The 21,947-nt window shown below is 31.4% G+C and overlaps 1 protein-coding gene across 1 annotated transcript in view; it reads left to right on the plus strand.

The window, feature by feature from the left end:
- Nucleotides 1-21,947, plus strand: part of GLRB (glycine receptor beta) — a 102,991-nt gene that overhangs the window by 21,859 nt on the left and 59,185 nt on the right. Inside the window, exons 3-4 of the mRNA XM_051964384.1 lie at nucleotides 8,398-8,504; nucleotides 11,459-11,526. Of these exons, the coding sequence (XP_051820344.1) occupies nucleotides 8,398-8,504; nucleotides 11,459-11,526 (175 nt within the window). The remainder of the gene's footprint in view (nucleotides 1-8,397; nucleotides 8,505-11,458; nucleotides 11,527-21,947) is intronic.

Below are 21,947 nucleotides of genomic sequence, written 5' to 3' on the forward strand. Positions count from 1 at the left end.
TAATATAAAAGTTATGGAAGTATTCAATTTTCTTTTTTACAGAACATGTTTTTGAAGTTTAAAATAAATTCTCTTTGACTAAAACTAAAACTAAAACTGAATCTTAGATATACAGTATTTTCCTTCTGTTCAACTAGAGTTAGATGAAGTAAAAGTCTGTTCTGGAAGTTCTCTTTGTCCAACACCCTCAATTTATAGATAAGCAAACAGGTCTTGAGAGATGATGCGGGAGAGATAATGAATTACCTATAAAGTTAATTTCCCACTTCTTTAGGTTATCCTGATGTTCTAAACTTTTCATTGTTTATTCTTTCATCTAGTTTTACATAATTTTTGTGGCAAGGCAGAGTCAAGTTTTATTAGCTCCAATTTGTAGATGACAAAACTGGCATGCAAGATAATTAAGTCCTATAGAGTCACAGATTTTTCTGACTTGGGAAAGACCACGAGAACTACCAAATTGAACTCTTAGAGGAAAGGAATTTCCACTTGACAAGTCATCATCCAGCTTCTATTTGAATATTTCTGAGGATCTGCCACTTTTGGAGGCATCCCATTTTACTTTTCTTCAGCTCTAAATGTTAGGACCTTTTCATCTACATCAAGCCTAAACTTACCTCTCTACAACTTCTTCCCATTCCCCCAAAAAACTCCCTTGTTCTGTCTCAGGGAGGCAAAGAAAAGAAATCATATTCTTTTTTTAACAAGCCATACTTTTAAATATTTGAAAATAACCATATGTCCTTTGTTAGCCTCCTTTTCTTCAAATAAATGCACCAAATCATTTGAACTAGTTCTTATATAAAATGAATTGAAGGCTACTCACTATCTTTTTGGTCCTCTAGAATTTTTCTAGCTTTTCAATTTCTTTTTTTAACTGAGTCTTGAACTGATTAGTATCAGGACTAGGAATATAACCAAGACCTTTTGACTACTGCTTCAAGAGTTGATCTTACCTCTGGGCAATATGGGAAATGCCTCACAAGAAACTATATTGTTTAGATTATATTTAATTAAAATATTACATAAAATAATAATTTGACATGAATTAGTGAAAAATAATGAGTAGAAAGCATTTACAATTCCTTATGGAAATTTGGGAGTGAAGGTTTTCTTTTATGGCAAATTTAAAAATGATCAATAGATATTGACTATTTTTGGAAGAGTCAAATTAAAGGGCCTATAACATAGACTTCTCCCCAACCCCCACAATTAAATGATTCTAGTTCATGACAATTTTCTCTTCTGCATGGATGATGTAAGAACACACAGATAAGGTAGACAAGGCATGAAAAGAAATAATTTTCAACCAGGCTCCAACAATTTGTGGAATATAAATAGAAGGAGAAATTCATGTGTGTTGTAGATCATTCTGTTCTTTATCTACATTCTTAGATGTTATTAAAATAACAAATAGTACCACCTACATACTGGTGCACACCAACACTGTTTTCAAACAAATATAAACCATTAAAAAAACCACTAATGATATGGGCAGCATAACTATCTGTCCTTAAATCTCCCCTAGTCACAACTTTTTTCTGTTCTACGGTAATAGAAGACAAACATAATAAATATCAAAAATTAAGACATTTATTAATATATTATAATTTATGATTTATATATGCAAATGCTTGAAAGGTGATTCCAAAAATCTAGCCTTTTATAATATTTTTTTCTGAGTGTAGATATAATTCATTAAGTTTTATATCTAAATCAAATATATTAAGAAAGTATGTTTTATTATTTTTATGGAGAAATAACTGAATTTATGGAATATATGCAAAATATATAATATGGTATTAACTATCTATCTATCTATATTTTAATTATAAGTAAGCAGCTCTGTAATAGTTAAAAATATAGTCAATCCTCCTCCCCAAAATTTGAATCCATAATCATTAAAGGAATTTAGACATATTAAGGCTATCAATACTCCAGTGAATATTACCATGTAATCAAAGTGGACATCCTTTCCAACACACTGTAGATCATATATCTGTTCAACTTATATGACTTGTGTATGTTTTCACCAAATTCTTTAATAGATAGTGGGTGTAGCATTCTGAGGGTGGAAGGAGGAGAGTGCTTTCCTCCTGCTTTGTGTGTGTGTGTGTGTGTGTGTGTGTGTGTGTGTGTGTGTGTTACATAAAATACATTGTATGACTGGCTAATCTTTAATGGGCATTTTCCTTGTTTTATTCCTAGGGTGACATTAGCATTGATAAGGTCCACAGTCTTCACTCCCAATTGTTACATTCTTGAAAAAATAAGGGGCAGTATGGCATAGTGACCAGGGTTAAATTCCTTACTTTGACAATTATTAATTATGTAATCCTAAGCAATACAGTTAACCTTCTGTATCTCAGTTTTCTTATATAAAGTGAAGATGTCAATAAATTCTAAGGTCCCTCCGGCAGAAAATCTATGATCTTGTACATCTTGTATTATTTCTACTTAAGAATGAGAGACACCTTGTTGGATGAGAACCATTAAGGCAACATTTAAGTCCCCATACAAATGTGTGCATATGTGGGTATATGAATGTGTGTTTAAATAGTCAACAAACAGTAAGGAAGGTGAGATCCTATACAACAGTTCTACCTTTATATCGATTGTATAATTATATGAATGTGATTTCCTTTATAGTAACCTTGTAAAAGCCTGAATGTTCTCTTCTCCAACATGTCAGCAAATCCAACAAATTGTACATTGATTGTACTCATATACAATTGAGAAATTTAGCAACATGCATATTAAAGTAAAGAAATATTGTGTTAAAAAGGAATTTTAAAATTCCAGGACTACAACTCTCATGTTATTATTTCTTGGGACAACACCCTTTTCCCCCATTTATTGCTACTACTAACTTTCCTTCACTGTTGGGTATGCTTTGGTAGATAATACAGCCATTAGGTTAAGCTGCCACAATAGTGGCTCCAGGTCATTTATAGCTAAATAATGTAGTTATTTTTGAAGGTGAGTATGGAGATGCTAGAACATATTTTCCTGCCTCTGTTTTTATCCATTTTTCTCTCCTTCAATAGCTCAGAATTCTTGTGGCGACTAAATATGAGCATATTGTTCTCTCTCTCTACCCCCAAAAGAAAAGGATATTGATTGAAACTCTTTTCTTTGTAGAGAAACTATTAATAATAAAGTCATCTTTTTGCTCTTACATTGACATACTTTTCTTCCCAGACTGGCTTGATCTGTGTTGCATGTGAAAACCATAGAGGCTGCCACAGAATGGAACTTTATTTTCTGGGACAAGACTGCAAAGGACATACTTAATTTAAAAAAGAAATACTTTTGGGGAATAAATTCCTAAGTATAGAGGACTATGACTTAGTGTAGTTAAACATTGGATATGAACTTTTAAGGTTCATTTTAAGATGAAAGTAGCTGCCTTTTTATTGACAGGATAGTCACAGAAGAGGTAGTAGAGAAAAAGTAAATTTAGTTAATGATCAAGTGAGGCTTTAAATCTACCTCTCTGAGTATGATTTTTCCATTAGTAGGGGAAATGCCTTACATCACATAGCTATAAAACCATATGCATTCCATACACAACTTTATAGTTATATAAGCATATGCATAGTAATGACCACAGCTCTGGTTCAGTCAAGTGAACAAGAAAGGTCTGATTTTTTTTAATTGAAAAATATTTTTTTCTAGTTAATTAATTATTTGTTTCCATGAAAGAGTTTTTTTCTCTGAGTTTCATGCTCTATTTTTATTTAATTGTACATAACAGTGTATAATATTGCAACTTATTGATAGATTTTTTGAAATAGCTTAAATACAGCATAGTCAAGAATCTCCAAATGTAAGGACTTGTAAAGATCTCACATAACATATGTAATTTAACATCTTACAAAATATGAGATAATTTAGTCCAACTTCTTTATTTTCAGGAAAATTGAAACAATAAATGAAGTTATATTTCCAATGTAAGTCATATAAATGAGGGTTATAGATTTGAGTTTAACGGAGGCTTGAACAATTAGTGACAATCAAATATTTTTAATAAGCCTAGCTTCCATTAAGATAATTGTAATTTTTCTACTTTGCAAGGATATCGTAGGAATATGAGTATATTAAATGTGTACTGTATGTTTTGAAGCTCTTCAGAAGAAAGTGTCTATGAATATGGACTTTTAAAATATGTTTTCAGTGTATAACTATGTAGACAGTTATATTAGATTTTCCTCAACAATGAATGTAATATATACATTGTTTCATTAGAAAAATCTCTCATTTTATGCAATATGCATGTGAAATGCTGTTGTAGATCGTATATTTAAATACTGTATCAGTGCTGACTTTTATAATTCAAAAGAAAACTATATTCCAAATAGATGGCAGGATAGGAAACAGACGCTGTAAAAACAAAATAGTTTTAAAAAGAAACATTAACAAGTTATAACTGCAGCTTCTATTCTTTTGCTCACATTGGATCCTTTGCCCAAAGTTAATTTCCCTAAGCTATCTTCATTGATATTTAAAATCTCTCCCCCCATTTTAAACACAAATACCACTTCCTTCTTTCCAGATAATTCAAGTGGGAAAATGTATCCCTTCCCATAAAAAAATCATTCACATTATTTTTGGGGAGGTGGAGAGTAGAAGAGGAATGGATGGTGACACAGACATCATGGTCTGTCTGATTTTTTTCAATGCAAGTATCATCTGGTGTGAAAGTGCTCTTCATTGAAGCAAATTTCTAATTTATTTTACCTGATGTTTTTATTTATGCTTGACATTATATAGGGTCACTCAGAGGTTATATAATTTACTCATGGTCAATTAGCCAGTATATATCAGGTATGGACTCTAGTCTTCTTTACTGTAGGACTATCTATTTACTATACTAGATGTATACTTATTATATTTTAAAATGTATTTCATTTACTTGTATCCATTCCATCTCCCTAGTAGTTTTAAGCTTCCAAGAGCAACAATTGTGTTTCATCCACCCGTTTTATTCTAGAATAATTCCTTGTATTTAATTATAATTTGGTCCAGGGAAAATTTATTTACAAATCAAGGAGATCCTTTTTTCCTGTTGTAGCTTAGAGATTTATAAGAATTTGATATTACCCTGAATGCACTCCAATTCCTTCCATTCCCTCCCCTTTCTCTTATTGTATAAGACTATTATTAGCTCCAACTCAGGCACTGATCAAGATATTACCAAGGTATAGAATGTAAGCTCCTTGGGGGCAGGCATGATTCCATTTATGTCTTTGAATTCCCTGTGTTTTGCACATATTATCCATTTAATAAATGTTTATTGGGTTGCATTGGGCCAACATTATCTTTACCAATTCCTTATTTGTTATATCTTATATAGTACACACAATGTAAAACCTCTCTTGGATGCTTCACCATCTGGAGCTAAAGTGGCCATTTCCAGGAGTTTTACATTTAGTTTAGATGTGTATTTCCAGAGTATTTAGGCATGTTCATATTATTATGCAAATGTTCATATTATCAATGGTATTGATAAAGATAACATTTTCATCTGGAAAAAAGTTTAAAATTGTTTTGTGACACCTTTATAATGTCTTGGGGTTTTGGTTGTTTTCTTAACAAACACCTAGTAGAACATGAACATCCACACATAAAATGAACAATGGGGGAACAAAAAGAATTATGCATGAAACCGTGACTGTTATGTGCAGTTTTTTTTTTTCTTTTTAAGTATATAAAGAATTCAACCTGTAATTTTAAAAATTGTTCATCTTGACTTTAGTTCCTTCTGGTCTTCAAAAAAAAATTCTTCAGTACATTAAACATATTTCAAGGATCCCTTTTTCTTATTTATTAACAATTATATTATTAATTCTCTTTCTCATATTACATCAACACATTAAAAACAAAGAAGCAAAAATCCAAATTTTTGTTACAATTACATATGATTAAACAAAATATATTTCCACATTGGCCATGGACAAAAATGTATATTTCCTTTTGAACGTTGAAGTCAACATTTCTCTGTCAGGAGGTGGGTAGCATCCTTCATTATTAGTCCTCTGGGTATTTATCAGAATTTTAAAATCTTTCAATGATTTTTTTTTACTTTAAATTATTATTGCATGAATTTTACCCAAGTTCTGTTCACATTGCTCTGAATCTATATAGTCTTCCAAAATTTCTTTAAACCATCCATATTTGTCATTTCTCATAGTAGAAAAATATTCCATAGTTTTCACATACAAAATTTGTTCAGATATTGTCTAATTGATACTCTCTTAATTTCAAGGTTTTTTTCCCCCACAATCATAGTAAAAAGCTGCTGTATTTGTTTTTGTTGTTTTTTTTTTTTATGGATCACTTTTTCTTTTCTTTGATTTCTTTGCAATGACAGTGGTCAAAATGAATGCTGTGTAACTCTAGAGAATACCCAATAATGGTATTGCTAGGTCAAAAGATATGCATAGCTTATGATTTTTTGATCAGTGCTTTCCAGAAGGACAACCAATTCATAGTTCTATCAATATTTGTTTTCCCATATTTGACCCACAATAAAACCATCTATTTTGCTTTTTTTGGTAATCTTTCTCAATCTTGTGGATGGGCCTGAGGTAAAAATCCAGAGGATGTGTTAATTTGCATTCTCTTATTATGAATGGTTTGGAACATTTTTTCGTGTGGCTATTCATAACTTGTTCTTTGAGAACTTCTTATTCATTTCTTTTGCCCATTTATTTATTGGGGAATAGTTTTTGCTCATATATTTAAATGTCTCTTAATTATCTTGGATAGCAATTCTCTATTAGTATAACTTGCTACAAATATTTTTTCCTAGTTCAATATTACATTTCAATTTAATGTAATTTCTTCGTGCAGAAGCTTTTAAATTTGGTTATCAAAATTGCTCATTTTATCTTCTGAACTTTTTTTATCCCTTGTTTGGTGATGTATTCTTTTTCTCTTCATAATTGTGAATTTCCTTACTTGTTCATCTAATTTGTATATGATGGTACCTTTTATGTCTAAGTAATATAGCTATTTGGAGTTTTTTTTTGTTGTACGGAGTGTGAGATATTGGTCTCACCCTAAATTCTGACAGACTGCTTTCTAATTTTCCAGCTTTTATCAAACAATGAATCATTAACCTAAGGCCTGGGGAAGAATACTTACTATGGCAGAATTTTCAAGAAACTCCTACAATTTCTTGAGTCTTTAATATTTTAAAAACAACCTTTTCAGTTTAAATTGTCAGAAGTTAACAGTTTGAAAAAAATGATGATAATAGCTAGTATTTATAGAGCAATGTAAGGTATTCAAAATGCTTTACGAATAACATCTCATTTTATTCTCATGACAACTATGGGATAAAGTCTCAGAGTTTTTTTTTGTTGTTGTTTGTTTGTTTTTTGAATGAAGAAACTGAGGCAGACAGGATGCCCAGGATCATATAGCTAGCTAATAAGTATTTGAAGACATATTTAAATACAACAGTCTTTTCTCTGCTGTTGAAAAGATGACAGAATTATCATATGTATTGTGAAGACAATAATTGTATCTTGCTTATGACACCATTGTCAGTAGAGGAAATTACTTTGCTAAATATTTCCTTCCAAGTAAAACATGCCAAAAACAAGCAAACAAACAAAACAAACAAACAAACAAAAAAACACTAACTTTTTTTTTTTTGGCTGAGTTAATTGGGGTTAAGTGACTTGCCCAGGATCACAGAGCTAGAAAGTATTAAGTGTCTGAGATCAAATTGGAACTCAGATATTCCTGACTTCTACACTAATATTTAATAATGAATACAGTGGAATACACTTGGTGCTTCTTGAGATGAAAGCATTAATAGATATCAGAAATATTAAATTATAACTTTTTGCAGTATAATTCCATCTTTGCTATATTCTCCTATGCATTTATCATTTAATAACTTTTATGCCTATTTTGCATGCTATCAATGCTGGACATTTTTCAAATCACATCTTTAATTCATATACATTTTCAAGTATTGATTGCTTTTTAGGCTTTTCCATAGTTTAGATTATGAGTTCTTTAAGGGCAAGAAATGTTTTTGTTTGATTTGATCTATAGGAACTTAGGGTAACAATGCCTAATAGGTGGTATAATAAGTAGTTTGTATATATCTTTTGGATTTTTATTGATGAGGATCCCCAGTTAAAACATTTAGAGTCTTTGCTTGGATGATGTATTTATTATGAACTCCTAAATCTTCTTAGCAAGGTTTAACTCTCCATATAAGTATAAAATGGAATATTACATTGCTTGCAGATTATAGTCAGAAAGCTTGAGATCAGCCTTTTGGCTTGGAGAGAAAGCTATTCTTTAATGTTAATACTTAGTATTGCTTGTTATTTCAATAAGAATCATTAAATTCTTCCTTTTTTTCTTTTATAGGCAGCAGTCTGCTGAAGATCTTGCCAGAGTACCAGCTAATTCCACAAGCAATATCTTGAATAGACTGTTAGTCAGTTATGATCCCAGGATCAGACCAAATTTCAAAGGTTTGTCTTTATGAAGGTACCTTCTTCCCTTGAACCTTAAGAATTTAGTCCACTTAAAAGTGTAATATAAGAATCTGTATAAAACATTTCTCAAATGGAAGGAGGAATGGAAAAAAAAAGAATTCCAGAATAATTTGGAACTGGCAATCATGTGCTCATATCATTCCCTCCAATGTATTTTTTCCCTCATAGTAAGTAGATACATCTAAGATTTAGGAATAAAATTTAATCAAATGCAAGTGTTGGAGAAATAGAACTAACTTGTAGGCTAACCATGTTAAATTAAACTGAATTCACAATTATATTTCAAAGAATATGATTTGTCCTGTGGTAATCTGTCTGCATGAAAAACAATACCAAAATGTGAAATAATTTTTAAACTGATTTTATTTATCATTTGGGAGTTGGGGAAAAAAACTGTAAAATGTTTTCAACAGAAAAGCTAAGGAATCTGTATTAATTTTATACTTACCTAATTCTTTGAATAAAAAATTTTAATATAATTAAGATCTTGGGGCATTTAGGTGGCACAGTGAATAGAGCATCAGCCCTGAAGTCAGAAGGACCTGAGTTTAAATCTGGCCTTAGACACTTAACACTTCCTAGTTATGTGACCCCAGACAAGTCACTTAACCCCAATTGCCTCAGGAAAAAAAAACTCATATTATTATTAAATTAATACTAAACATTACATATTACTAAAGACTAATTGATTATATCTAATATTGCCTATCTGCTTTAAGGATGATAAATGCCTCTATTAATGCATGGTAAATTAATAGGTTTGCTATGTACCATTAAAAAAAAATCTCTAAGCCTTTCCTTTCAAGAGATGTTTCTTCCTTGTTCCTCTGAACCATTCTAACAACTATTATAATATTTGTAAAAATTAGTTGTTATGTTAAAATACTATATATGTATGCATATTATGTATATAACAACATATTATATACATAATATGCATACATATGGTTTCTAATAACATGATTACAATATTCTACTAGGTCTTTTTACAACTGATATAAAAATTAACTGAGGATAAAACCATTACCACATTTACATATAGCAGATCAATATTTGTCCTACCTCATAATTGTTCAACTATGAATCTGGTGTGAGAACACCTTTCTTATAAAATCAGGAGAATTCTATCAACATAGATGAGAGCCTGTCTATGATTAAAGTAGAAGATCATAAATTAAAAAAAAAATCTGAAGAGTATCAGAAGTTACTTGATAGAGAAGTTAAAATACTTGTTCATGGTCCCACACCTAGTAAATATCATAATTAGGATTTGCAACAAAGTCTTTATGATTATAAATCTACCAGGGTTGCGTACCATGATGCTTGTATTTATGTACGAATGAAAATTGGAATGAAGCATTTTTTGGTATATATAGAAATTACATGTTAGTAAATAAATCACAGGGGAAAACAAAAGCCCATTTCTCCTTTCTAGCTGCTTGGTCAAAAAGTGCTACCTTTGTGACTAAAATGAAACAAGTTTCCTACAATCAAGATTTGTTTCTTTTCTAAGAAAATCCTATCCCCACACCTTATGAGAAGTAAAACCATACTTGTCATAAAATAAAATTAAAAGTCATGAGTAGATTGTGCAGACCTTATTCCTGATGATTTAGAAATGAAATATATGAAAAGGCTCCCCTGGAAAACACTAATCCCAGTTGTGCAGTTAAGGACAGGTATGAACATATATCAGATTAACATCATAAGGTTTTTTCGTCCTTTACGGAGGAAAAACAGTCTGCAGCTGCTTCGAGTCAACTAAAGTTACACAACTCTGTTGTAAAAATAAGGGGTTTTGTTCATTACCAGGGCCTATTCAGTTACTTTCAACATCAGCCATGGCCTGGGTTGTCACATGTCCACCATAAACCTATTCACCACCTGTTTTTCATCAGGAGGTGGTTATGTGGTTAAAAGGCCAACTGCACATTTTCCCTTTGCTCTGCACCCCCTACCACCCACCTCCCCTCCCCAATCTTCCAGAAGTCCACAAAGCAAAGAGAAAGAGGGCTACGGAATTATTGCAAAAGTCATCCTTGTGTAAATCCTTTTTTTTTCCTTTCTTGAAAATGAGGTAAGCAATTCAGTATGAATTTCATGTAAGCCTCATCTCCTTAAAAAAATTAGTCAGAGTTTTAAAAAATAGGTTATTATCAGCATCAAGTACAATAGCCTTGCTTTTTTCCCCTATTAAAGTTTCCTTATATGGTTAAAATGTCTATTTTGAAGATGTTGATAGAAATATGCAAATTATCAGGCCACACTTAATTTTTTAAAATGAAGAACATGAATATCTTTGCAAGGAAGATACTTTTTTTAAAAAGCACATTAAAAATAAATAAGCAATTCTATCCCCACACTTTATGAGAACTAAAACCATGTCTTTCTCATTGTATATCCCCACACAAGCATACATGTGTGTGTGTGTGTATTTGTTCTTATGTAGTAAATAGCAATATCAGTGATTAATATTGCTGTATAGTGGCAATCAAATCTAGCTCATTTTCAGTATATATTATTTAAAGATTTTGGGGTGGGGTGGGGATGGAATTGTTAACCTTTTTTATAGTTTTAAGTTTTGAAAAGACATTTATCCACATAGTCTTACTTGATTTTCACAATGGCACTTTAATGTAGGTCTTGCAAAGATTACTACCTCCATTTTTCAAATGAGGAAACTAAGACAAAGAGACATTCATGATATATACATGATAACATGGGTCAGAGGAAAGAGTCAAACCCAATTTTCTCATGACTAAATGCAATCTCAGTATTTTTACTAATAATTGATGCTGCTGAAAATATTGTTATACTGTGCTATAGTGATTCTCTAAACTCTTAAAGAAAATTAAATGCATGCCACTTAGGAGAAAAGATCTTTCTGATCATGTTATTTAGACAAGTGCCTCTTACCTTTGTGTTTATAGGTATTCCAGTTGATGTGGTGGTCAATATTTTTATTAACAGCTTTGGCTCTATACAAGAAACAACAATGGTAAGAATAAAATTAGAATATTCATAACCAGATGAGTCTATTTTCCTCTGTGGTTATTTTATAAAGCTAAGGTGTTTTTGTTTTTGTTTTTAAGTGAAAGAGCAGTGTGAAGTTTCTATTTAAAAAGGTTAGATTCTTGTTTTTAGTATTTATTGGTTAAGTATCGCTAAAATAAAATATTCAAAGGATTTCAAACCTTATGAATCATGTATGGAAAACAGAACTCCATTTTCCCCAGAGCCTAATTAATTTCCTAGCTAAAATTGTAACAATAATGCTATGTGGTAGCCAAGTAGCTTGAAAGAGTTAACATCCTTGAATATCCGAGTATGATCAGGGAAAAATTTATGTCCTGGGAACACAACTGTTATGATGGTGGTTATCTATATATCTATATCTATACACACACACACACACATATATAATCTTAGTATGGAAAAATAGGCATTAGAGGTCTACTAATGCATTTTAAAAAAAGCATATTAGAGATGTCATTGACAGCCTAGCAACAGGATAATGATGCAATAGGAATTATCATTACTCTTATTAATAATTGCAATGAGATATTGTTTAACAGATGTAGTGTATAATATCGACTCAGTACAAGGACCTTGATATATTATATTTCTAAGCTGATGATATCATTGCTTTACCTAGTGAAAAAGAAATCAAAGTGAGTTAAGTAAAAAAGGGCAACTTTTTTCATGATTTATATGTGAACATTTCTAGTTACTGGATTTAAAGAGGATTTTGGAAACATAGTCCAAAATTCAATTCTAAATCACAAGGCAGACTAAGAACAAAATACTCCCAAACTAAATACTAGTGTTTTGTAAATACAAATATGCACTGCTGTTTAATGTTAGCATACACTCTTTGGTGAAAAATAAGTTGCAGTCTACCAGTCTATAAAACAGAGCAGACCAGTAGAAATGGTAAGTGATACTTTCTTAATTTTAAAACATATTTGGTCAAATCCCATGTATAATTAGGGGAGATTTGGTGGGCCAATTACTTGTTTGAATTACTTTGGTTGGTCTTCTGGTCCCTAGTGTCACCTTTTTTTGAGTTTAATCTGTATGACTCTATCATATATATATATATATTTTTTTTGGTGGGGAGTGGATGAGTATGATGAGTGTTGAGTGAGGGTAATCCTTTGATTTTATTTGTATGGAAAATTCTTGATATGTAAATTCTATCCATTTATATAGGTCAGCAATAGCTGAGTAATATAGTTTTAACAAGTTGCCTGGGGCACTAAGATATTAAGTGGTTTGTCCTCAATTATATAGTTAGCATGTTAGAGACAAAATTTGAACTCTGGCCTTCCTAACACTAAGGCTAACTCTCTTTCAATGATGTAAATAATTACTGCTTTTTATAGATTATTCCACAGCTTTCAGTTGCTAGTGTGATAAAAGACCAACTCCTTATTCTAATTTTCATTGTCTTTTGTCATCTGAGCCCAGAATTTCTACATAGTTGGTATTTCATGCATGTACATTTTTTTTGTAACTTCACATCTCAGGATTGATAATACCTCATTATAATCCAGTAGATATCTATCAGTGTCTCAGTTATCACTTAGATGAAGTTTTACATTACCTTGAGCAAAGTAGTGTTAGAATAGAATTTATTATCTGTGTGACTATATTCACTTAACCCTATTTGCCTTAGTTCTCATCTGTAAAATAAACTGGAGAAGAAAATGCCAAACTACTCCTGCATCTCTGCCTAAAAAGCAGACCCCCATTAGGGGTCAAAGAGAATCAGAAATGACTGAAAAAATGACTAAACAAAAATTGGACCCTCTTTATGATAGTATCAAATATCTCTAGGAGAGATACATCTCTTTTTTAATACCTAGCTTAATATAAATAACCAGATTATTGTCAAATAATTCTAAGGTGTTCTCTACCAAATAATTTCTTATAAACATAAGAGATGGTAAAAACATTTTAATAGGGGACTTTATTTTATTGAATCAAATGAATTGTTAAAAACTACATGCTATACTCAGAGTGAGCTCTTGAATTTTCTATTACATTTTAGACATCTGTGTTTCTGTGAAACTATGGTCAGATATAGAATCCCAGTTGTGAAAGCTTGTCTGTTCCCTTCTCTTATGCTCACCCAGGATGGGCTAAATAAAATATGTGCATAAATAACTATAATGATGTAGCTATGAATAAGTAAGTCAAGTTGTCAAATGGAATGGTTACTCAAAGAAGGTAAAGTGTACCCGCTGCTTCAAATTGGGGGAGGGAGGTAGGGATCAATGATGGTACTTAGCGTTGAAGATGTACAAAGATAAGCCCATACTTAGCATTTTATCAGGCATATAGTATGCTCTTAAATGATTGCTGATCAACATACCATTATTTTTGAAATTTGACTTCTGTTGTACCTTCTGAACCCTAAGTTCTTGAAAATAACTTACACATAAAACAATATTCATATACTCATCTGAATACACAAAACCTTTTTTTTTTTTAGTGAAGGCAATTTTATTTGTTTTTTTTTTAATACGCTTGAACAGAATGCAAATACAAAGAATTGAAACATGAGAAAAGCATTGATTCAACAATAATGAACTTATAAAAATTAAATTTGGGGAACATGAACAAAATTCTCCTAGATATTTTCTTCCTCATGATGTTTTATGGATATATTCAGTTTTCCCAAAGGCAAATGTCCTGAGACATTGGTCCTTATTAGCTAGGAAAGTCAAAGGCATTATAAGTATGTAGTTATAAAAATAAAATGCTTCCAAAGTAAACAGAATTTTCATCATTATAAAATTTGTTTTTATCATTTTTATCAATTTTAATCATATTTATCATGTATTATAGGCAATGAAAATATTGAAAATTCAAAAGAAAAGACATCTAATGATTACTCAAAGATATTTTTTAAATGAAATGTCATTGGTTATGTGCATTCTAATATATATAGGTAGATATATCATTAGAAACCATATTCTAAATGTAGAAGACATATGTTAGAAAAGAACTCTACTTATCTAAATTGACATTTATATCTAGTGAGTTAATTAAGTTATTTATGATTTTTGGTACTTTCATTTTCCCTTAGAAATATGACATACTATCTTCATAAAATGCCTATATTCAATGACTCATTGTTTTTAGTACAGTGTACTAAATCATTCGTTGACAATAAAGACTTTGTACAAGCTAGATAGCTAGGTGGTAGAGGGGATAGGGTATTGGCCTTGGAATCAAGAAGACTCATTTTTATGAGTTCAAATCTGGCTTCAGACACAATAGCAGTATGACTCTGGTCAAGTCACTTAACCCTGTTTGCCTCAGTTCCTCATCTGCAAAATGAACTAGAGGAGGAAATGGCAAACTACTCCAGTATCTCTGCCAAGAAAACCCCCAGCATGCTCAGGAAGTGTCTGACAAGCCTGAAAAATAACTGAACAAATGTTTTTAGTCTTCTTTTAGATTTTTCCTATTCACATTCTGTTCCAGCTAAAATGGATTCTAATCATTTTCTGTATGAGACATTCCATTTCCCTTCTCCCTGCTCCAAGTTATTCTACATCTGGAATATAATCTGTTCTCATCTCTACCTTGCAAAATGGACAACTTGCTTTAAAGCAGGTCAACCATCTACATACTGCCTTTCCTGATCCACTCTTTCCCTCTTCTTTCTCTTGGAATAATTTAATATTTATTGGTATTTATTTAACTATTTAGTCTTGCTATATTACCCAAAATAGAATAAGAACTTCTTGGCTACAGGAATTACTTCTTGTATGTTTTTATATCCAAGCCTAGCACAGTGCTTTGTACTCAATAGACACTTAATACATGTTTAATGAATTGAATTGAATTGTATGAATCCATTAAAAATTTTGTGGAAGGAAAGAGATTAACATTTATCAATCATCTACTAAGTTCTAGGCACTATACTAGGTGCTTTACAGATATTATCTCATTTGATACTCATAATATCTCTGAGAGGAAGTTGCTATTATGATGCCCATTTTTCATTGAAGGAGACTAAGGCAGACAGAAGTGAACACATCTAGAATATGTCTGAGGTCACATTTGAACTCACGATTTCCTGAGGTCTTTCTCAGGTCTACACTCCATCAATCCTGATACCTAACTCCCTCTTACTTACTTACTTTATGTGTGACTTTATGTAGAGTAAAATCACTTCTTGAAATAACATTCACATCCAGAGAGAGAACTATGGAGACTGAATGCAGATTAAAGCATACTCTTTTCACCTTTTGTTGTTATTGTTTGTTTTTTTTTCTTTCTCATGGTTTTTCCCTTTTGTTCTGATTTTCATTTTGTAATATGACTAATATGGAAATATGATTTAAATGATCATACATGTATAACCTATATCAGATTGCTTGCTCTCTTGGAGAGGAATAGATAAGAGAGGGAGAAAAAATGTGGAACTCAAAATCTTGCAAAAATGAATTTTAAAAATCTTTACTTGTAATTAAAAATAAAGTGCTATTGACATTTAAAAATAAAATAAAATCACTTCTTTAACCTATCATTTTTCTAGACAAAAAGTAGACACAAAATTCAGTGATTTCTCATTGGTGTTTGTTTGTTTGTTTTTTTTTCCCCAATACCAATTTATCCTACTCTTAACTATGTTAACTAGTCACAGGGACATAGTTTTAGAGTTATAAGGCCTCCCAGGAGATATCTGGTCTTTATTTTCTTTCTTCTTTTTAAAATTTTCTTTATTTTCCAAATGAGGACACTCAAGTCCAGGGGAGTGAAGGAATTGATCTAAGGTCACACAAGCATAGGTAACATAGCTATGGTATTAGCCCAGAGCTTCTGCCTTCAGGTGAAGTGATCTTTTCAGTTCATCATAACACAAGTGATTACTGATTCGAGGAGATGAAGTATAGAAACTGAAGGTTAAAGTCTAAGTTAACTGCTGCCATCTGGAAGCCAGCTGCCATTTAAAAAAGCTCAACTAGAAATGGCAGACCTAAACATAAGTGGATGAACCTAAAAGGAAAAGATTGTTGTTTTACCAACTATGCTTAAAATGATGCATATAGTCATAATCCAGCATCCTAACTATCCAATAGCTCAAGCAAACAGGATAATTTTTGCCTCATAATAGTTTTATTTCAATATAAATTTTATCTCAACTATGAAGATTTAAAAGTATATGTTTACTATTCTATATAGAAAATGTTGCTTATGTTGAAGACTTTCTCAACCTCAGTTTTTGAAGAACGTGGGGAGAATCTTGTCCACTAGTGAGTCTGTATGAATGGAGGGAATAGTCAATTTTTTAAGTAAAAGAAATGTATTAGTGTACTATGGAAACTTATTTTCTAATAGTTCAGTTCCTAGGTACATTTTTTTTACTATATTTAGCCTTTTCAGATTTGCTTAGAATACATAGCTAACCAATGGGATGCAGTCTGTTCTTATGAGGAAGGTGATCGGGAAAATGCCAAGAGCAGAGAGATGGGAAATGGGTTTTATGTACAGTGAAAGGATAATGGTAACATGTAGCTGAAATAGAGAGTATGGGAATGAATGGGAATAATCAAAAAAATCTTGGGTACAATATTTGTGGGGTCTTGTGAAGTTAAAGAATGTCTTGTACATCAGGGCTTTTGCATATTCAGCCAGAGTCAAATAGAAGCTAAATTTTGTATGTTCAATCTAAAGTAGCATAGGGCCTTCTGTATACTAGATGTAGAATTGTGTTTCTTGTAACTATAGTAGAAGGAGGAGCTGGAAAATTCAGTCAAGTTTTGTGTATTTAGTAAACAGCAGAAAGGGGAGAGTAATTTAGCCAAAAAGTACATTTCAATAATAATTTTCTCCCCTCTACAATTAATGCATCAAAATGTTATGGGAATAGAAAAAAATGGAACCTGTATTTCACATTACAACTTTCCCCACATTTTAGTCCACCTCTTTGATTTTTATCTATTCAAGCTTATTAGTTTCATTTAATTAACTAGTTTAGTTCCTGCCCTAATGTACCCATAGCATCAATTTGCATATTATTAATTTTCCAATGGCTTTTAAAATAATTAATTAATAGTGGTAATAACAACATTGTCAAATATATTTTGTCACCTTAATTAAGATTCATTAAAGTCATTACTCCTAATTTTATTAAGTTTGTTTTATCTGTTTATAATAGTGGAAGTTAGATTTCATAAGTATAACATTGGTAAAAAGTCAGGAAGACTCTTGAGTTATGCTAATAAGACTGATTGTTTCCTCCCTTTTCTATTTCCTGCTTTTTCTTAATTTAGGCCAAAGTTCTTAAAAGAGAATATCCACAGTCTTCTTAAAATCACCATTTCTTAGCCTTATTCATACAATGTCCTCCCTTTAGAATTATAGATATATCTGTTCACAGGAAAACATATTTGAATAATTTATTTTGTTTTTTTGTTTATGGGCTTTTTATCTTTTTTATCAATTTAATCAATTTTATCGAACTCTTTATACCCTCCATAAAAAGAATGTGTATCTTCTTTTGCAATTTAAAAATTTTATTTTGAGATTGAATTTATGTTTACTTAGGCATCAAAATGATCTGTGCCAAAAGAGTAGAGAGGAACTAACTAATGCTTTTCTCTGGCTCTCTACCTTTTTGATGGTCAGAAATTTTCTGGGTTTACCTCATTTTTTTTAATATGTAGCAATACTCTTCTTAAAACTGTCTCTCTTCATTCACCTTTTTGTTATTCTTTTTTTTCTCATACATTTTATTACTATATTTTCTCTCCCCCCATCATTTGATTTACTGTAAAAAGCAATAACACCAACCACCATCACATCAGGCAGATTTTATTTTGCTTTTTTCTTAAATGATCATTGATTATTCCTTAACCTTTTTTTTCTTTCTAAAAATTTCTAAAAACTTTCAGTAAGGTTACTGCTCACATATATAATTTCCCATAGCATTTTTTCAGTTTTCATAGACAATCTGTTTTTCATTTAGGGGTTCCTGTTAAATGGGTCTCACTAGAGCTAATCATTATTTTTATTAAAGCGAAACTTCAAGGACTAATGTATGTATTTATTAATTAAAAACAATCAAATTCATACATTTGATTTCTGCTTTCATTCAACTCAGCAGATATTTTTTAAACCCCTCTTAAATCTTCAGAGTTTTCTTTGAAACAATTTATAAAATTTCTATGAAAACTTAATTTCTTTCTGCTTACTTTTACCCACTCTTGCTATATGATCTCACTACTAGTTTAACTTTTCACTTGCTAGTTCAATGATACTAGTCAGCAGGGTGCAGAACATAGCTGCAGGATTATGAATAAAATAGAGTAACTGGCTAGATAATAGCTTTTGTAGAACCACTTTCAGTTTGTAGGGTTTTTTCCCTCTGAAATAATTTGAGTCAGTTTAACCACTGTGTTTTTTTTAAAAGAATGAAAAATATTGACAAATAAAGATAGCTCATGGAAGTCCTCTAACCTGTTTCTTCCTTGTCCGTCGCCCTGAAGTTATTATAACATCCAACCATTGAAAGAAGGGTATACAAATCTTTGAAACTAGATACAATGTCATAAGAAATAATTTTCCAAATAAAAATTTAAAAAGTTACTATTGCAAAACATAATTAAATATGACCAAAGAGCTTAATTCTAACATTTTGTTACATTTTAATCCCTTCAATAAACTTTTAAGTTTAACCAATGATTAAATTTTAAATACTCCTAAAATCAAATTTAAAATAATGTATATAATGAGGATGCTGACAGACTTTTAATTGTGATGCAGCCAGCTGCTATGAGAACAAGATTGCTTTCCTATTCAGATGTGAACAGTTTAGGGTTTGTTGTTGTGGCTGTTCATAACTTAAGGTAATCATTAATTAAGATGACGAATGTACATTATAATCAAAGTGACAGATAAGGCTAATTTTTATTCTGATATTATAACTTATGTTTGACATAAAACTACTCCCCTTCAAACAGTTCTTATGAAAATTAACCCTTGATTATTTCTAGTTGCACATTTATTTTGTTGATCTAAAGAAAGCATGTGATTTGAATGTTAGGTTGCAAATTTTTGGAAAACATTCATTATTCAGATCATGAATAATAGTATGCTATTATGAATGATCAATGAGCCCTATTTATCACTAATGAGTTAAAACAAATAATTTCCACTGAGAAAAGAAGTCACTTTTGATTGGACATTTCTGCACTGCTCAGTGAAAAAAATAAAGAAGTTTTGAAAATTTAGGAACAAAGTTCAAAGAGAGTTCTCTTAATGTATAACAAAAAATTCATACTTTTAGAATACTTCCAATGGACTCATAAAAAACATGAGCCAAGCATATAAATATATTTTATCTTTTCTAAATATTTAACTATAAATATGTATTGAAATTATATCATTTCATGAGCCATTTGTCTTATAAGCAATATTTTTCTGCTCCAAAATATAGTTTGTTAAAAAACAAATAATGATATATTTACAGACATTGGCTTAAAACCTGATCACACATAAATGTGCTTTTTAAAAATTCCTAGTTTCATTAAATAGCAGGACATGGTCACTAACAAGGAGGCCTTGGGAAGTAGCCAACCCACTCAGATTGAAGTGCTGGTCACTGGAACAGGACTCTGGCTTAAACACATGGAGAATGATATTAATTAAGGAAAAGTCTTAAACAGCTGCTGCAGAATGGGACAGCTGAATGCAAAGAACAGATTTTGTGAAACATTCTAAGGCTTCAGTACAGCATAGCTTTCCATAAAGTGGCCTGATCAAGTATTATTGTGAGGCAGATAAGCTGGCTTGGGGTATAACAAATATTAATGAGGTATGGCATAAACAGGTTGGCTTTTTCAATTGCAACCAAACATTTGTTAAGTGCCAATTATTTACCAGGAGCTTGGCTACACATTAGGGACACAGCATTAGGGAAAAGTTCCTGCTCTCAAGGAGTTTACAATCTGATGAGGTGGGAGTGAGGGGGAAACATGGAAACAAATATATGTAAAGAAGCCATATACAGGATAGATAGGGAACTGTTAAGAAAGGGGAGGCTCTAGAATTAAGAGATTTTAGGGAAATCTTCCAGTAAAAGATGTGATTTTATTGGGAACTTAAAGGAAACTAGGGAAATCAATAATCTGAGAAGAGTAGAAAACGCATCTCAGACATGAAAGACAGAAAATGCTGGATTAAATTGTAGCTAATCTTCATAGCAGATTTGAAATAAACCACATGCATATAAATGCTGGATATGATCCTTTTCAAATTATTAATCTTTCCTGGGGTTCTGGTTCTTATCTGTAAAATAAAGAAGAGGATAAACTAGGTGACCTCTAAGATGTCTTTCAGATTTAAATCTATGATCTCATGATCTTTTGAAATACAGTCAAGAAGCTTGTTGTATTGAAGAGAGTATTGAATTTAGGACCAGAGGTTTTAGGTTAAAATTCTGGCTCTGTGTCATATTGATCAAGTCCTTTCATAATAGGTAGCATTTACTTAGCACTTAAATTTTACAAAGTATCTCATTTACTCTTTGACAGCTAAGTGATATAGTTAATGGACCACTAGGCTTACAGCCAGAAAGTCTTGAATTAAAATTTAGTTCTCAGACACATTGGATGAGTGATCTTGAATAAGTCACTTACCTTCTGTTTGCCTCAGTTTTCTCAACTGTAAAATGACATCTCCCATAGTTGTGAGGAGATGAGATCATAGTTTTAAGTGATTTGCAATTTCTGGAACATAGTGCTTAATAAATGCTTGTTTCTCTACAGTCCCCTTCTTCACAACTAGCTTTGAGGTCCCTCCTATTACTATTATTGTTAACATTTTTACAGAGGAAAATAATGACAATGAAAGAGATTAAATGACTTGATCAGAGTTATGCTACAATCTGATACCCTTCTACCTTTTCATTCTTTCTTACACCTTATATTTTGTCTGACTTCCCCCTCAATGGTACTTAGAGATTCTATGACACTGGAGTGTTTCCTCTTCTTCACCTAAGATATTTCATGTTCAGACATTTTCACTAGTTGAAATAATCTCCCTCCTCATCTATGCCTCCTCATTCCTTTCCCAGCTTTCTAATTTTTTACAAGAAATATTTCTTTATTCCTCTTAATCTTTTTTATTACTCTTAATCTTAATGCTTTCCCTCTCTTAATTATCTCTAGTTATCTTCAATAGAAGTCAACATAAATTCAGTTATCTGTAGTACTGTATATATCTTAATTTTGCATAGGTGTATGCATGTTATCTTCCCAATTAGATTATTAACTTATTGAGAGCAAGCTGTCATACAGCTTTCTTTGTATCCTGGGAGCTTAGCACAATGCCTGGGACATAGCAGGTGACTGAAAAATGCTTACCAACTGACTTGTCTGAGACAGTATTTGAACTCAA

Source organism: Antechinus flavipes, chromosome 6 (genome assembly GCF_016432865.1).
Source record: "Antechinus flavipes isolate AdamAnt ecotype Samford, QLD, Australia chromosome 6, AdamAnt_v2, whole genome shotgun sequence".
Taxonomy (NCBI): Eukaryota; Metazoa; Chordata; class Mammalia; order Dasyuromorphia; family Dasyuridae; genus Antechinus; species Antechinus flavipes.